Source organism: Neolamprologus brichardi, chromosome 6, assembly GCF_056152115.1.
Source record: "Neolamprologus brichardi isolate AB-2024 chromosome 6, ASM5615211v1, whole genome shotgun sequence".
Taxonomy (NCBI): Eukaryota; Metazoa; Chordata; class Actinopteri; order Cichliformes; family Cichlidae; genus Neolamprologus; species Neolamprologus brichardi.
In genome coordinates, this window is record NC_142109.1 from 24,580,001 (window position 1) to 24,596,858 (window position 16,858).

Here is a 16,858-nt window from a genome sequence, read left to right on the forward strand (position 1 = left end):
TTTTTATTACTTTGTTGTTTCAGCAACATTAAATTTAAAAACTGTACTTTTGAGTTAAAATTATTATTATTATAATTATAATATAATAATTTATTATTATATTAAATTTATAATTTTAATAAATGACAAATTAAAAAGTCATGAACATCTTTTTTTTGTATCGAAAAAATATCGAACCGTGACACCAAAGTATCGAACCGAACCGAACCGTAAATTTTGTGTATCGTTGCACCCCTAATACATACGTATATGTATACCATCAGGGTCATACTTCACATAAAAACCAAAATAGTTCCAAACGCCAGATCTGAATGAGGGTGGGGAGGTTCGGTTTCGGCTAGCGTTGAGGCAGTTGCCATGTTGCAACGAGCTTAACTTATGTCTCGCTAGCTTGTGCTGCGCTCAGTGGATCTGCGCTCGACAGTGCAGCCTTGGCGGAGTCTGAGTCGAACGCAGATCCACTGAGCTCTCAACACAGACAGAATCGTCAGAAGAAAAGTTGATAAAATAAATTACAAATTTTGTATTGTTCGATACATATGCGTACTGAACCGACAGCACTGTATCGAACGGTTCAATACCGATATGAGTATTGTTGCACCCCTAATATGTCTATATTAGGGGTGCAACAATACTCATATCGATATACACACACACACACACACACACACACACACACACACACACACACACACGTATACAGACAAGCAAATGCTCAAATATTCATTTCAAATGAACAAGAATTAAAATTTGTTTATCAAATAAAAGAAAATATAATAACATAGCTAGTATTTTTGAAAAACAAGTCTTTGTCTGTGCTCTTGTAGAACATGCATTAAGTGAAATTAGTAACATCAAACAGCTGCAGAAAGACATATCACTTTAATCCTAACTGCAAAAAGTAATTTGCAGTTAGGATTAAACTTTAATAATTGTGAACAATTCATACAATACTCATACAATATTGTAAACACTTATATATTACAGAAGCAAACATTTTTTCATTCAACACCTGAGCTGTTTTTAAATCACTTCAAGCACAGCCTCACATGGCTTGGGGCCTAATTACAGATTCTTCTCTCCAGCATGCTCTGCATACAAATGCACACAACTAGGCAAAGCCTGATGGGGTGCACAAACAAAGACTGCCACATGGGAACATACAGGGAAAAAACTAAGGTATTCTCTTGATGTTGGGGTAAAAGATATGGCATGCTGGTGCGACACAAAGACAAGATCTCAATGTACAGCAAGGTGGCTGTTTGGGTGGCTATACAGAGTGTCACAAAAATTATTATAACTATAGACCAATCTGCATTGATATAAAGTTTCCATCATGTCAAAGCAACCACTGCTTTTTCTCTTACAAGAAGAAACTGAACTTGAAAAAGACTGTAGCAGGGCTGAAACTATAAAAAAAACAAACCAATAAACAAAAACAAACAAACAAACAAAACAGTCCCTTGGCCTGCAGGCATCCTACACCCTCATCAGTCTATAGTAACAAACATTATGAATATGTGAACCTTAGATTATGAAATAAAAGCATATTAACTATGCAGTAGCTACCTGTAAGAGAGCTGCTTTAGAAACACAACTAAAACAGGTCTTTGTTTGTTGGATATTTTTACTTTTAAATTCTTTGCTTTGTTTAAAGAATATAAAATGTCATTTTGAACAGTCGCACCATGTTTGATAAACAATATAAAGCCCTGGAAACATAACAATCAAATTTAACACTTGTTTAACACTTCATTCGCACCAATATTAGTTGCAACTTTAGTATAACTAATAACCACCAAGATGCTAGACAGTCTACAAATAAATAATACCAGCAAGGAAACATTTAAATGAGTATGGTTTTGTAGCTTAATGTGGTAACGGTTTCTGCATGCATAAATTAAGGATTAAGCAAGATTACATTCTTCTATGATGCTCATAAAATGTGCTCACTCCACCTGCATTAACAACAAAGGTAGCTGTGTTACCATTTCAGCAGGTGCGTATGTTTCATTTAGGTGTAATCAGATGGGCAGAAAATTTACAAAAAACCCTGTGTGACCATGGACAAATCAATATAGCTTTGCAGCAGGTGTGACCTTGGACCTGTTATTTCCTATGGGGATGAACAGAACAGCTAGGAATGAATGGTATCATTACCCACACACATACAGAAGCCCCACTGCAAGTACACATGGGTATACAAGCAGACAGAAGTAAACAAATACAAACAGAAAAATCTATCCTGCCAAACAAGACCACAAGAAAATACATGCAAAGACACACTCAATCATGAGCTGTTGGAATTTGGAACAAATCAGGCAAGGAGAAAAGTTGAAAAGAGGACAACCCATTGTCTTTGTATTGTGAATTTCTTCAGTCCAACAGAAAGGCCTTAACAGAGATTTTTGACTCATGACAAATAACAACAAAAGGGAACACTCTTTCAAACATAAAAAGTTCTCAAAGGTGCTGTGGGTGAGGAAATGGTGATTTAAAGGAATCTGCTGCCAAGATGAGCTGCTGGACATTTCATGGAGATATATTACTCTAGATGATTAGCATTTTGCAACATGTGACACACAAACAAGAACAATTTAATTAAAGGATACTCAGAAGAAGGATGATGTGAGACTCTGCCACAAACTGTGCCTGACTGCTGCCATGAATATAACTCTGGGGGGAAGAGAAAGAGAAGAAAACAATGTCAGTTAAGAATTTTCTTTTCAGCTAGTAATTCAGTCACTAACAAACTCAATAAAACTTCTATAATAAACAAAAGCCACGGTGGGATTGTGGTTCTGGAATTATTTTGTATTACCACACAGTAATGCTACCAGTTCTTTAAAGGGCTAAACTGAATCATCAGATAAAGCCTGTTTAAAACTAACTTCAGTTGTGTTCCCAGACAGCAGTTGTATACTCTTTCTGCAGTGTCCATGGAGCGTTTCTACCAGCTGGCAGTGTATTATAAATGCACTAGACAAACAAGCAAATAAACCTTAAAAATAATTGAGTAAAATCTTTCCCAATGTGACGTTCTGAGGGTGGCATAAAATGGAGCATAGACAGGACGAACAGGATTTTAAGAGACCCGTCACTAGTGTTTTAATAAATGAATAGAAAGTGGGGATCTGAGTGGAGAAGTAATTGTATTTAATTGTATAAATGTGTGTTGCTTGAGTATGTTTCTAGATCAGAATACGAGTTCATTAATGTGTTTGTTCATATGACTCAAGCCTGAAGAATTATCCATGTGGTGTGTAGGTGTATAGAAAGGGTACATTTTTCATGCAGTGGGCAGAGAGGTCAACCTAAACCTACATTACCAATCACACACACATACACATATGATTGCTCTGAATGGGAATTGGTACAATGTTTTATGCAGTCTGCCAAAGCTAAACTTCCCACTTCAGTACAATCTTCTCTAAATGTTGAATTAATTGTACTTTAAAATCTTTCAGAATGAATCAAATACAAAACAATAAAAAAACCAAAATGGAAATAGTACAGGGTCATCAAATCTAACCGTTCCAGAAAGACAAATTATAATTATCCTGATTTCTATGCATTTCAGACACTTTATGATCAGAATCATTGACGTCTAACAAATTGTTCTTTTTTCCGCTATAACTTATAGCCATCTAAACCTGATGATATGCTTGGACTAATGTCCCCGCGGAAGCTCATACTTTATTGAGATTCGAAGCAAAATGCTGGGATTCCAGCTCCTGTGCTAAGATGTCAGAGGTCTACTTTGACTAACATTTGTCTGTTAGAGAAAAAGAAGCAGACAAAATGAGGGTGTGAGTAAAGGAAACAAACAGAAGAAGGGAGAAAGTCTTTCAGAGTGTTTAACATTGTTGAATCCCTGCAGATTATCAGTGTCTAGGCAGATCAAGGGTCTGTTTTTCCACTTGACTGGTGTAGTGTTCATTCCTTTTCTATCAGACAAGAATAAGTATGGAAAGATGAATAGAAGATGACAAAAGAGGTGGAGTAGAGGGTGGACAGCTTTTTCTTGCTTCAGTGGAGAGAAGTGAAGAATTTTTGCACTTGAAAGCAGATAAAAACAATGAGGCCTCAGTGCTGAAACAGATCCTTTTGTTTTCGGTATAAACCTGTTATTCTCCATTAGCTAGGATTTTTAAAATTATTTTTGGCATTCTTTTCTTGCTGACTAGAAAAACAAAGCCCATGTACTAGAACAATGGGAAACTGTTTGGAAATTTTCCTTACATTCCTAATCAGTACATTTGAAACTGGAAGGGGAATTTTGGTTCAGCAGTGGTGGCACATTGGGCAACTTCGGACTGCCTGTCTACTTGCAGTGAACGGCTCTGGGGCAGTGGCAAAAATATTTGGTGCATCTGGTCTGTAGTCTCCTCTTCCTAGTGCTCTTATTAGTCCATCCATCAGTGGCAGAGAAGAGAGAAGTTGTAACATACAAAGAGCTGAAGTGAAGCTGAGTGTTAAAAACAACAAAAAGTCTCCACCGCAGCTGCTGTCTGTACTTCTTTGAGCTTTTTGCCCCTCCTCAGACATCTCCACATAGACAACAGAACGGCAGATAGTGGCTTGCACCTTCACCATTTCCTAACTTCCCTGTTTTGTGTCAATAGAAAAAGCAATTTGCATTTGCTGGTGATGATACTAACCTAATACTCATATACAAAATGAAAAATAAAATGACAACTATAGAATACACCATTTGTGAACATACTGTAAACTGTCTGTGAAGGTTCTCAGTCATCCAGGTCATTGTAGTCAAAGGAGCTTGCAAAGAAAAGCGTCTGGACTTCTTTAAGTTACTTGAAGGCGTTTCACCTCTCATCCGAGAAGCTTCTTCAGTTCTAAGGTCACCATTTGACCTCTCCACCATTTGACCTTAGAACTGAAGAAGCTTCTCGGATGAGAGGTGAAACGTCTTCAAGTAACTTAAAGAAGTCCAGACGCTTTTCTTTGCAAGCTCCTTTGAATACTGTAAGCTCTTAATATCATGAACCGAATTTACCTATTAGATGGGCACTGTGCCAGATATATTGACACACTAGTATAAACCCATTTCAGATGACGGGGTACTTTAAACCCATGATTTGCCCCCTTTAAAAGGTTAAAGCTTTTGCTTGCTAAGTTGATAATTGACCCATCACATGAGTTTCAACTGATAACCACTGTAAGATATAGTTCAGACCAGGATATGCAAAACAAACAATCTCTAGCTGCCTTTTGTCCTTACACCTACATAAGCTTTTTGAATGAACTTCTGGTGTATTTTTCAGTTAACTGTAGAGCTCTTCATTTTAATACCGACTAAGAAGCCCACTCACATTTTCAGGAGACTATTAGTTAAGCTCGTTAAGTACACACAACAGTATGAAGGGGTTAAAAAAAACCTGCCACAATGACAAAACAAATTAAACAAGTCCTAGAAAGTTTGGGAAACCACACACTGAAACTAATAGGTGTGTCAGTATCCAATGGGGATTTTTCTTTCATTACCGGAACTAAAAAAACAACCTCCAAACAACAAAAAAACCACATCCATACCATTGTTCCACTTGCTACATGTTACCCTTAAGCACAAAACAAGTCAATGCTTGGCGGATAAAACATTCTTCAATCCATGGTTGGGCACTTCCAATTAATCTGATGTATTAAAATGTAGCTGTTTAATTCATTAATGTGCGGAGCAGAACAGAGTGGGCATGTTTCAGTGTACGTAGCTAAACAGGTGTCCACAAAACACGTAAGTAAATGTTGGTATATTAAACTGTTTAGAGAGAACAGCCTTTTGAGACATTTTGTGTGGCTTTTGTGTGAGTGTGCGTTAATCAGAAGGATTTACCTCAAAGTGATTTGGGGTATAAAAGCAGCAACCTTTAGTCTTCATGTTGCTGAGATAACAAAGACATTTAAATGAGCTAATGCAGAAGTCACATCTTGTAACTTTTTCTCTTACTTAAAAAACAGAAAACAAACAAAAGCAACCCCCCCAAAAACTAAATCCCATTCTCTGATCTATATAATCTATATAATAGATCAATGTACTTGGTGCCATTAACTAAATTCATCTTATATTGTAAGGTTTGCAATATTATATGGTTATATTTCACTCAAAATCCCACAAAAAGGTCAAAACATAATATTAGTCATTTGCTCAGTTCTGCTTCAAGTCTATCTGTTGCTGCTCAGTGCAATACATAGAAACCCTCACCCTGACATACTCCATAATCTGTGAAGTACGCCTAATATACAGAAACCCTTGTTAACATTTTTTGTTTTAAATATTTCTTGTTTTTACTTTTGTTTCATTTTTTTAATACACAAGAAAAAAAAACTATTATATGATCGCTGGTGCCATTCTGGTGCACAGCATGCTGACACATATATTTTCTCCTTTTTAAATAGGCTCACAATGTCTTGCCTGCATAAATTTAGGCAGGTTCATGCTGGGGAGCGTCTGGTACAACTGCAGTCTACTACTGCTCCAATTAATCTGATGGATTAGTTTTTTTGCTTTTTGGAGGGTTATTTTGGTTCTTTTTTTTAAGACTGCCATGTCTGCAAATTAGGTTAAAACATTGTTTGTCTTGTATTAACAAATGATTTAAGTTAGATAGAGTGGTAAATAAAAGTTGGACATGCAGCCCCACTCTGTATAAACAAGTTACATAAAAAATAACATATTCAATCGATCTATAGCTTGGGTATACATGTGATAACATTCTTCTTCAACAAGAATGAAGATGTGCACAGCAGTATATGCTGACTATGTTCATGGACCCATTTGAAAACACTGATATTAAAATCCTCATTATACAAGAAAAAACATCTGTAACATTATGACATAAATTATGTATTTGCACTCATGTAAGTATAAAATATTGATTCACATTTAATATACATTTGTTTAGCCCAGCTTCTAAAATAATAGGTTATATATGAATCAGCCTTCAATTACAGACAGGCTTTCATTTCCAAATAACAGATCTGGTGAATCCTCAAATTCTACATGAGTTTGAGAATGGCGTAGTGCATACAGTACATACACAACGTTTGGCCCTCATTTACATGCACAAACTCCAGAACTGCTGTAAATTTTCTGGGGGGTTTTTTGAGTTGGGAAAATCTTTCTTAACCACATGCACAGGAATAATCAAAAGCAGTAATGCCACACACTAATTGTGCTAAAGTTTTGCAAAATAAAACACACAAAAAATAAATTACATAACTAAAACATGCCTCCAACTTCACACTTTGTAACCATTTCAAATGAACACCTCTATTACTTTAGGAAACAGAACGCCCTCAAGTTAAGGAAACAGTTGCACGCATATGGTATAGGAACGGCATTATTTATTTGTCTTGACCATGCCCGGCTATTGTCAGAGACCCAGCTTTGGGCTTCAGTTTATTTATTCATTTATCTTTTAATGAATGTATTTATTTTCAGGTAATGGCACAGACACAAACTAAAATCAGGTATACACACATACATATATACACACACACACACACACACACACATACATATCTATATATACACATATATATATACACTAGCGGTGCAACGATACTTCAATCGATATTGAACCGTTCCATACAGTGCTTTCGGTTCGGCACGCATATGTATCGAACAATACAAAATTTTAAATTTATTTTATCAACTTTTCTTCTGACGATGCTGTCTGTGTTGAGAGCTCAGTGGATCTGCGTTTGACTCCGACTAGGCTGCACTGTTGAGCGCAGATCCACTGAGCGCAGCACAAGCTAGCAAGACAGAAGCTAATCTAGTTGCAACATGGCAAATTGTACCTGCCTCCCCCTCATTCAGATCTGGCCTTTGGAACTATTTTGGTCTTCATGTGAAGTATGACCCTGAAGGTAAGCGTGTCATGGACAAAAGTAAAACAGTATGTTGGATGTGCCACGCAATGCTGTAGTTCCCACCCACATTGGTGGGAACTACAGCGTTAGTGCAGTTTGCTCGTTAACGTGTTGACGCCGTCCAGCCCCGCCCATGGGGCAATCCGCGGTAGCTCGTTAACGGAGATTTGCCGTGTTGTGGCATTAATGTAATTTTAACGAGATTAACGCTGACAGCACTAGTGGGAACACAACAAATATGACTGCACATTTACACCGACATCATCCTAGTGCAAAGACAAGTGGAAACAGACAAAAAACAACAAGCATGCATGCTACAAACTTTACCCGAGTCATTTAGACAGCCGTTAGCACATGATTCTCCTTATGGGGACCTTATATGTTTAATATGCTGCTGAGAATATAGCCCAGAAGAAGCGTATAGTATAGCTTTTATTTTGGAAAGAGCCATTTCTCTGTAATAAACTGTCTTTTCCAAAGATGAGTGATTTCTCGATCAGACAGATTTATTATTTTATCCCTTTGTTGTTTCAGCAACATTAAATTTAAAAACTGTACATTTGAGTTAAAATATATATTTATAATTTTAATAAATGACAAATTAAAAAAAGCATGAACCGAACCGTGAATTTTGTGTATCGTTGCACCCCTAATATATATATATATATATATATATATATATATATATATATATATATATATATATATATATATATATATATATATATATATATATATATATATATATTTATTTATTAGGGGTGCAACGATACACAAAATTCATGGTTCGGTTCAATACTTTGGTGTCACGGTTTGATATTTTTTCGATACAAAAAAATGTTCATGCCTTTTTAAATTTTTCATTTATTAAAATTATAAATATATATGTTTTAATTCAAAACTACAGTTTTTAAATTTAATGTTGCTGAAACAACAAAATAATAATAATAAAAAAAATCTATCTGATCGAGAAATCACTCATCTTTGGAAAAGAGAGTTTATTACAGAGAAAGGGCTCTTTCCAAAATAAAAGCTATACTATACGCTTCTTCTGGGGTATACTCTCAGCGGCATATTAAACAGATCAGGTCCCCGTAAGGAGAATCGTGTGCTAACGGCTGTCTAAATGACTCGGTAAAGTTTGTAGCATGCGTGCTTGTTGTTTTTGTCTGCTTCCACTTGTCTTTGCACTAGGATGATGTCGGTGTAAATGTGCAGTCATATTCGTTGTGTTCCCACTAGTGCTGTCAGCATTAATCTCATTAAAATTACATTAACGCCATAACGCGGCAAATCTCCGTTAACGAGTTACCGCCGATCGCCCCGTGCGTCGGGCTGGACAGCGTCAACACGTTAACGAGCAAACTGCGCTAACACACTAGTTCCCACCAATTGAGCATTGTGTGGCACATGCAACATACTGTTTTATTTTTGTCCACGACGCGCTTACCATCAGTGTCATGCTTCACATGAAGACCAAGACAGTTTCAAACGCCAGATCTGAATGAGGGTGGGGGAGGTTCAATTTCGGGTAGAGTTGAGGCAGTTGCCATGTTGCAACGAGCTTAGCTTCTGTCTTGCTAGCTTGCGCTGCGCTCAGTGGATCTGCACTCGACAGTGCAGCCTAGGCGGAGTAGTCAAGCGCAGATCCACTGAGCGCTCAACATAGACAGCATTGTCAGAAGAAAAGTTGATAAAAAAAATTAAAAAATTTGTATTGTTCGATGCGTACCGAACCAAAAGCACTGTATCGAACGGTTCAATATCAATACGAGTATTGTTGCACCCCTAATATAATATAATATAATATAATATAATATATATATATATATATATATATATATATATATATATATACACATACACACACACACACACACACACACACACACACACACATCATTCAAAGAGGAATGCCTTGCAGCACATAAGAACTTAATATCTTAACAACAAGAACTGAAAGCATTTAGATGTGATTTATTCACAGCCGCTGTGAGACTGGTTAGGTTCATTGAACCCTTCATTTGAACAAATATGATAGTCTATTTAAGGGATTCAGGTAATGCTTTAAAATCTCATTATCTACTCAGTGTTTATGCAGTTCAGTGTTTACGCACTCCGTGGAGAGTTCAGTTTAATTACCCAAGAGTCAATTAAAGCCATTCAAACCCGTTTTCTTTTTTGAAAACATGTCAATCAGTGAAATGACGTGACTTTTAACTTCCTACATATGCAGAATTTTATTAATTATTTTGTTTTCAGGGATATATAAAGAAAGACAGCCAAGGTGAGGGACTCCTATCACATGACTTGCCTTGGATTAGTAACAGAGTAGACCAGGGTTCGGCAACCCTGGGCACGTGTGCCACAGTTGGCACGCGAAGGGTTAACTGATGGCACGACCATAGCTGGACTGACCACCGATGATTTTTTTATTTTTTTTTGTAACGGTATAAACAATGAAAGATGGTGGATTGGCCAGATGCTGGCAGATGTGTGAAAATAACTCAGCTGTTTGGTGGTGGCTATGGCGGAGCTGCCACAAGAGGCCAGGTGGATGAGGGAAAGGTGAGGCAGGAGGAGGAGAGACCCGAGGTGGCCACCGGTCCGAGTGTCAGGTGAACTGAACTTCAGGTAAGAAGTTATGACCTGCAGGCTATCTGGTCAGATATAAACCAAGTTTAGGTGGAGTTTATTTTCGTTGTGTTAACTTTTTACAGTCAGTTACAATAACTCGTACTGCGTACTAGCTAACATGATGGAGTTTCTATACATCTGAGTGGGTGCTATGATGTTACTGATAGTGAACTTTATTTTATTCATAAGGTTTGTTAGTAGTTGCCAACCGTGCCGTAAAAAACGGAATTGTCCCGTATTCAGAGAAAATATCACGCATTTCGTATTGAGCTGAAAAGTAACACAGTTTGTCCCGGACTTCAGCTAGAATGGAAAAGACACAAAGCTAGATCTGCGTTTTTACGGTGTCAGCTGCCTCTTCTTCTCTCATTCAATCTTGAAACTGATCAATGATCAGCTGATCGGTATTTCTGACGCAAGTCCCGTTTCTCCTTTGTTTATCGCCCACTTTGCGCCAGAAAGAGGAAATCAGCGGATGTCGCGCTAAACAACAGCAGTGCGCGACACGCAGTGAATTAATCTGAGATTAAAAAATAAATGGCCGGGCCAGCGGTGCACATCGCAAATTAGCTCGCATAGACACATTAGTTGTGCCGCTTCTTAATGATGGTATCTTAGCTAACAACCTCAACTACCAGATTCAACTTGTAATTGGCTAAAAATCACTTAGCCTACTGGTGAGACGGACATTGCTAGCTGTCAGTTTTTTCAAGCAATGTTGAAATTTCCACATTCCGACACTTGAAATGCTTCAGGAGCTCTCCGCTCAGCGCAGTAACTGTTAATATAGAGCGTTATTAAATTTATTGCTAATGCAGTTATATGGCACATTGACTTCTGAGGAACTCTAGATGGCACTCATCATCAAAAAGGTTGCATACCCCTGGAGTAGACAATCAATCTGAAGAATGACATAACGGATGCAAAGTGAACTAAGATATACAAAGTAAAATAATTTTAATTATTTTATATAATTATTTTATATGATGACCACTATGATATGAGCCATAGCCTCTTATGGGACTTCTGAATCAAGCTCAATCAAGTTGTTTTTTGTTTAATTTTTGTTTTCTTTTAAATAAAAGTTTCTCATAGCCAAATGTCTGTCTTTATGACTAAGAGTTAGTTTATAGCCTACTGATAGAAAATGTAAGTAGCGGATCTTCCCACAATAATAGCTATTGTTAGCTCTGTAAATCTCAGTAAGGCAGGAAGTAAAAGTGTGTAGGAATGGAGACACTAAATTTTGTTAACGTGTGTTTTTTTGTGAACTGCATATTTTCAAGGTACACTTCCTTATAAATTACTTTTTAATTTGCCTTGGTGACCACTTTAATTTGACTCACCATGAGCCCTACAAAGCAAGCCTCTAATCATCCTGGGACAGAAGCATTAATAGGCCAAGGAGAAATGATGCAGCCCTCCTGAAGGGAAACCACTGCAACACTGATGTAAATTTTGTGTTGTACTTCTACATATACTTCAGAGTTTATTTCTTTTATTTTGGGGGCTTATTATTGACTGGAACAATGTGTCATGTATCAGAAAGATGCAATCTAAGATGCTGGCAGGCGGTAACAATGCAAAACTCTGCTTTTCATGACCAGTGTCTTTGTGACGCTTTGTGACAATTTCAACAAACCAGTTGGTCTACTTGGAGCCTTTTAATTTGAACATTTCAGTTAACAACAAAAAAAAAGACCTGCATTGTTTAATACATCTGAAAAGGGGGGGGGGGGGGGGGGGGGGGAAGGAAAAAATAAATAATACAAAACTAGCCACCTCTTTGTTGAGTTCATCTTGTGCAAAGTTGTTTGAACTTTTGACCGTTCCAATAAACCAGGGGTGAGCAACTCTAGGCCTCGAGGGCCGGTGTCCCTGCAGGTTTTAGATGTGTCCTTGAACCAACACAAGCTGATTTAAATGGCTAAATTAGCTCCTCAACATGTCCTGAAGTTCTCCAGAGGCCTGGTAACGAACTAATCATGTGATTCAGGTGTGTTGACCCAAGGTGAGATCTAAAACCTGCAGGACAAGGGCCCACGAGGCCTGGAATTGCCCGCCCCTGCAATAAACATAACAAAAAAAGCAGACAAAAATGCAGGTTATATTGTGCATTCCCCATTAGTGTGTGTGTGTGTGTGTGCACGCATGTGGAACCAAATGGAACCAAATATTCACTAGCAATGGGTATTGTATATCCATTGCTAGTGAATATTTGACCAATAGGAGCCACTGACCAATAGGAAACCTGTCTTAATTGAGGGGCCTAACAGAGTGTCAGCCTAAAAGCTGTTACACTGCTCACCCACTTGCTCTGTTGCATAGTCTATAAAATACCGACAGTTGCAAGTGCTACCCCTCAACCTCCTTGTAGATACACCTAGGGTTTAAGTTTGAAGGTGACCTTTTTCTCAAAATATCGTGTTTACAAGATTTTCAGAAAACTTGACCTCTAACTTTGATGTTGACCTTGACGTCACTGATATTCAAGTCCATGATTTTTGCTATATTCACCTATGGTATGAATGTGAAAATCCTATGTTGGCTCTTTCCTGAGTTATTGTGTTCACAAACCTAAGTGTATGAGGTGCCGTAAGGGACATTATCATGGAGATAAGTATGTATATAACAGTGAGGTTGTTGTTTAAAAAAAAAAAAATCCACTCATGCAACGCAAAAGGAAGGAAGGGAAGAGTGGATGTATTGCATGCATACAGACTACCAAAGCACCACAACCCCCCTCTTGCCCCTGCCTGTCTTTTAATTCTGGCTGTATTTCTCTGTCTTGTTCTGTGTAAAAGGCACTCTATTTCTCAGGCACTGTTGGTGCTCTCTGTAATTTTTCAGTCTGTTTGACAACAAATGGGTTACACCCTCATCTGATGTAGCTCTCTAATGTACCCTTCAGCTCTTCTTTCTTTTTCCCTGTCATTTCCACATCCCTCTAGTCCACTCATTTGCTATCTCTTGGTTTTGAAACACTTTTATTCATGCCCAAAATAGCTTCTTCAGTTGAAGTTGATGGTATTGTTTGTGTGTAAAAATAATTTATTTTTTAAAAACCTAATTCATCTGTGCTAATGCATGGTATTGCACACATGACAGGGAGCAGTTTTGTACTTTTGCATTATATAATTGGATGAAAGTTATGTACATACATACATTGCCAGTTTTTCCTTTTCTTTATTTTTGTCCCAACTAAGTCCTTATTCAGTCTGTTTATCAGTTCAAATAATTATTTATTTTTGTCTTCCTTCTGCTTCTCTTTCTCCTCCATGCCCTGCCTACTCACTCCCACTCTGCCTGTGGTCAGCTAATTCGAAACAAACATACCTGCCTGACTATTTATACTTACAGCCAGTTTAAGGTCACCAACTAGCAAAACACCTTTAGATTGTGACAGTTAGGCAGACTATGCAGGCACAGGGTGAACATACAAACTCCATACTTGCAGGCGATTGAAACCCAAAGCATTCTTGCTTTGATGCAACATTACTAACCATTGTTTTACAGTGTCACCCTGTAGTTATACTTTTATATATCCATGAGTTCATGAGGGTCCACTTGAGTTTGACTGATGTAAATGTCATCACCATAAGGCTAACATGAAGCTTCATGTGACTCTTTGTGTTCCTGCCATTTTTTTAATGACCATGCTGACCAGACTACAAATATACATAAAAAAAGTTTTATAACAATGACAATGTGTGCAATGAGTATACTTTTGCTCTTAAAAGGTTATAGTGATAATGGTGCCCTTTACTTAATAACATTTCAAAGTGTTCCTAAAATTCAGCCATACACTATTCTTTAACAGCATTAACTCCACTCACATAGTTTACAACAACATGCAATGTGTGCTTTTACTCTATTATTTTTGCTTGGTCTTGAATTTTGGACCCACTTATCTGACATAGCAGCAGGACTAGGCTTGGCTATATTTGACTACAAATGATGCTTGTCTTTTTTTCTTTACACTTTTGAACCACACCTTAACCTTCCTCTCTTGTTCTCTCCATCCCCTGATGGTAAATGGCAGTGAATGAGAAGATGGTTCAGAAAGGATCAGTATCATCTTATCCTTTCTGTTTCTTCCCACCCCTTTTCATGTTACCTTTTCTCACCTCTTTTTCTAATCTCCCACATTCACCAGACCGTGTAATTCCTTCAAAATGATGAGCGAGCAAGACCAGATACACTATATTGAAAGGATTTGTCAACTGGCGAATGGTACAGTGAAGCAGATGAAATTGTAGTGTGTCTCACTATGGAGCCAAAAAAAAAAAAAAAGCTGCTGCCTCAAAATGTGACAGAAACATAGTTTTGCTTTAACAAACCTATGCACACAGAGGTTCATACATAGACTATACCCAAATCCATGTACTCATGAATTATAAGAAGCATGCACATATTAAATACTTACACACATACTGTGATATGGCAAACTCTGTCAAAAAACGCATGCTAAGTATAGAATTATGTTTTTTAAATAGTTTTTTTTTAAACTTAAAGTTAAAGAAGAATGAGGGATTCCTTGCGAATATTTTCTTCCTGTGGGTTTGAGTTTTTTAAAGTACTTTTTTTGTCAGTGTTTTTCTTATGTGTTTGACTTTGACCAATTCCTTTTTTCACCTTTATTGGCTGATGACATTTCCATATTTCCAGCTGATTTTTACATGTTTGGTTGATGGTTTTTGGCAGCCGTTGTCATCCCTGCTAACCTTTGATGTTTTATTGAAGCACTGCTTTCACTTTTATTGGCTATCTGCAAATAGTTGACTTTTGGCTTTCAGAGGGCATCATTGTTAGGTTAGAGTTAGTCAGTCTGTTGTGTCTTTACACGTTCTGAGTGAATATGAAGTATTTTGAACTCTGTCTGGCAACATAGTGTCATAAGTTGACACTTTGGGATTAATAAAGTATTTCTGATTCCGATTCAGCCTGAATATTTGTTTAGACCAGTAGACACTAAGCATCGTATACGTCTCTGCACTCAACTGTTTACGCACCCTGACACTAAGCTAAAGTGAGTGAAAGCCCTGTTTTCAGCAGAAAAATCCAATTAAGGCATACATCCCATTTTAAACACATATCGTGGAAGTGAGACACTTATATGAGGTGCCGTAAGGGACATTATTACTGAAACGCTCTCACACACACTACTGAAATTTTATCTCTCAAACACACTACTGAAATGCACTCACACACTCCACTGAAACCGAGGCATTTCAGCTGAACAGGAAGTTGTTTCCTGACAAGGAAACTGATGGAAAAAGTGGTACATTTCAAACCACTACTAGCAACCTGCTAGTACAGCGGTCCCCACCCTTTTTTTGCGCCACGGACCATTTATGGCCAACAATATTTTCACGGACCGGCCTTTAAGGTGTCGCGGATAAATACAATAAAATAAAATGTGTACCGGTACCCAAAAAAAAGAACATTTAATCATAACACATGGGAAAAGACCCAGGGAAACCGAGTTAACAATATAAAAGATATAAAAATAACGGTAAAAAAAAAAGCGATAAACACCCTAAATTTCAAACCCAAGCCTCAACTCTTGCGGCCCGGTACCAAACGACTCACAGAGCGGTACTAGTCCAGGGCCCGGGGGTTGGGGACCGCTGTGCTAGTAGCCTAAGTGAAGCAGCCGCATTACTTAACAATATATTAGCTTCCTTGAACATGAAACGCGGAATTCGGAAGGATGTCCTATTTCCCCTAAGCTTTTTATATTGGCACCTCAACTGTTGCCAATATACAAAAACTCAACACTATGAAAAAAGAATTCTAACAACATACAAGGAGTATCAATTTTTAATGAAAACTTCAAAAGAAGTCAATTCGCAGATGATACATCTATTTTTTCGAAAGATAAATCAGTGGTAGAGAAAACTCAATTTTCTCTAAAGCTTCTGGTTTATCTCCTAATACCAAAAAATGTGAACTACTCCCGATTCATACAAGCTCTGACTCCTCAATAGCTTCGGTTAGAGTTGAATCTAAAGTTAAATATTTAGGGCTGATAATATCTAAAAACCTAATTAGAAGAGATTGTAATATTTCTAACCGTATCATGGAGATGAAGACATCACTTAGCCACTGGTTAAATAGAGACCTCACTATTTTTGGCAGAAACATTGTATCTAAAGCTGAAGGCATCTCCAAATTGATTTATCCTTGTCACGCTCTATATATCTCCTCTAAAAACATTAATAAGGCTAACACAGTTATTTTCCAATTTTTGTGGAGGAATAAAACCTATTACATTGAAAGATCTCAGCTTGTTAAGGAATACAATAAAGGTGGCATCAAAGCTCCA

The 16,858-nt window shown here is 37.4% G+C and overlaps 1 protein-coding gene across 1 annotated transcript in view; it reads right to left on the reverse strand.

The window, feature by feature from the left end:
- Positions 1-16,858, reverse strand: part of LOC102781458 (dolichyl-diphosphooligosaccharide--protein glycosyltransferase subunit TUSC3) — an 83,940-nt gene that overhangs the window by 18,137 nt on the left and 48,945 nt on the right. Inside the window, exon 7 of the mRNA XM_087841892.1 lies at positions 2,613-2,676. Coding sequence (XP_087698018.1) covers positions 2,613-2,676 — 64 coding nt within the window. The remainder of the gene's footprint in view (positions 1-2,612; positions 2,677-16,858) is intronic.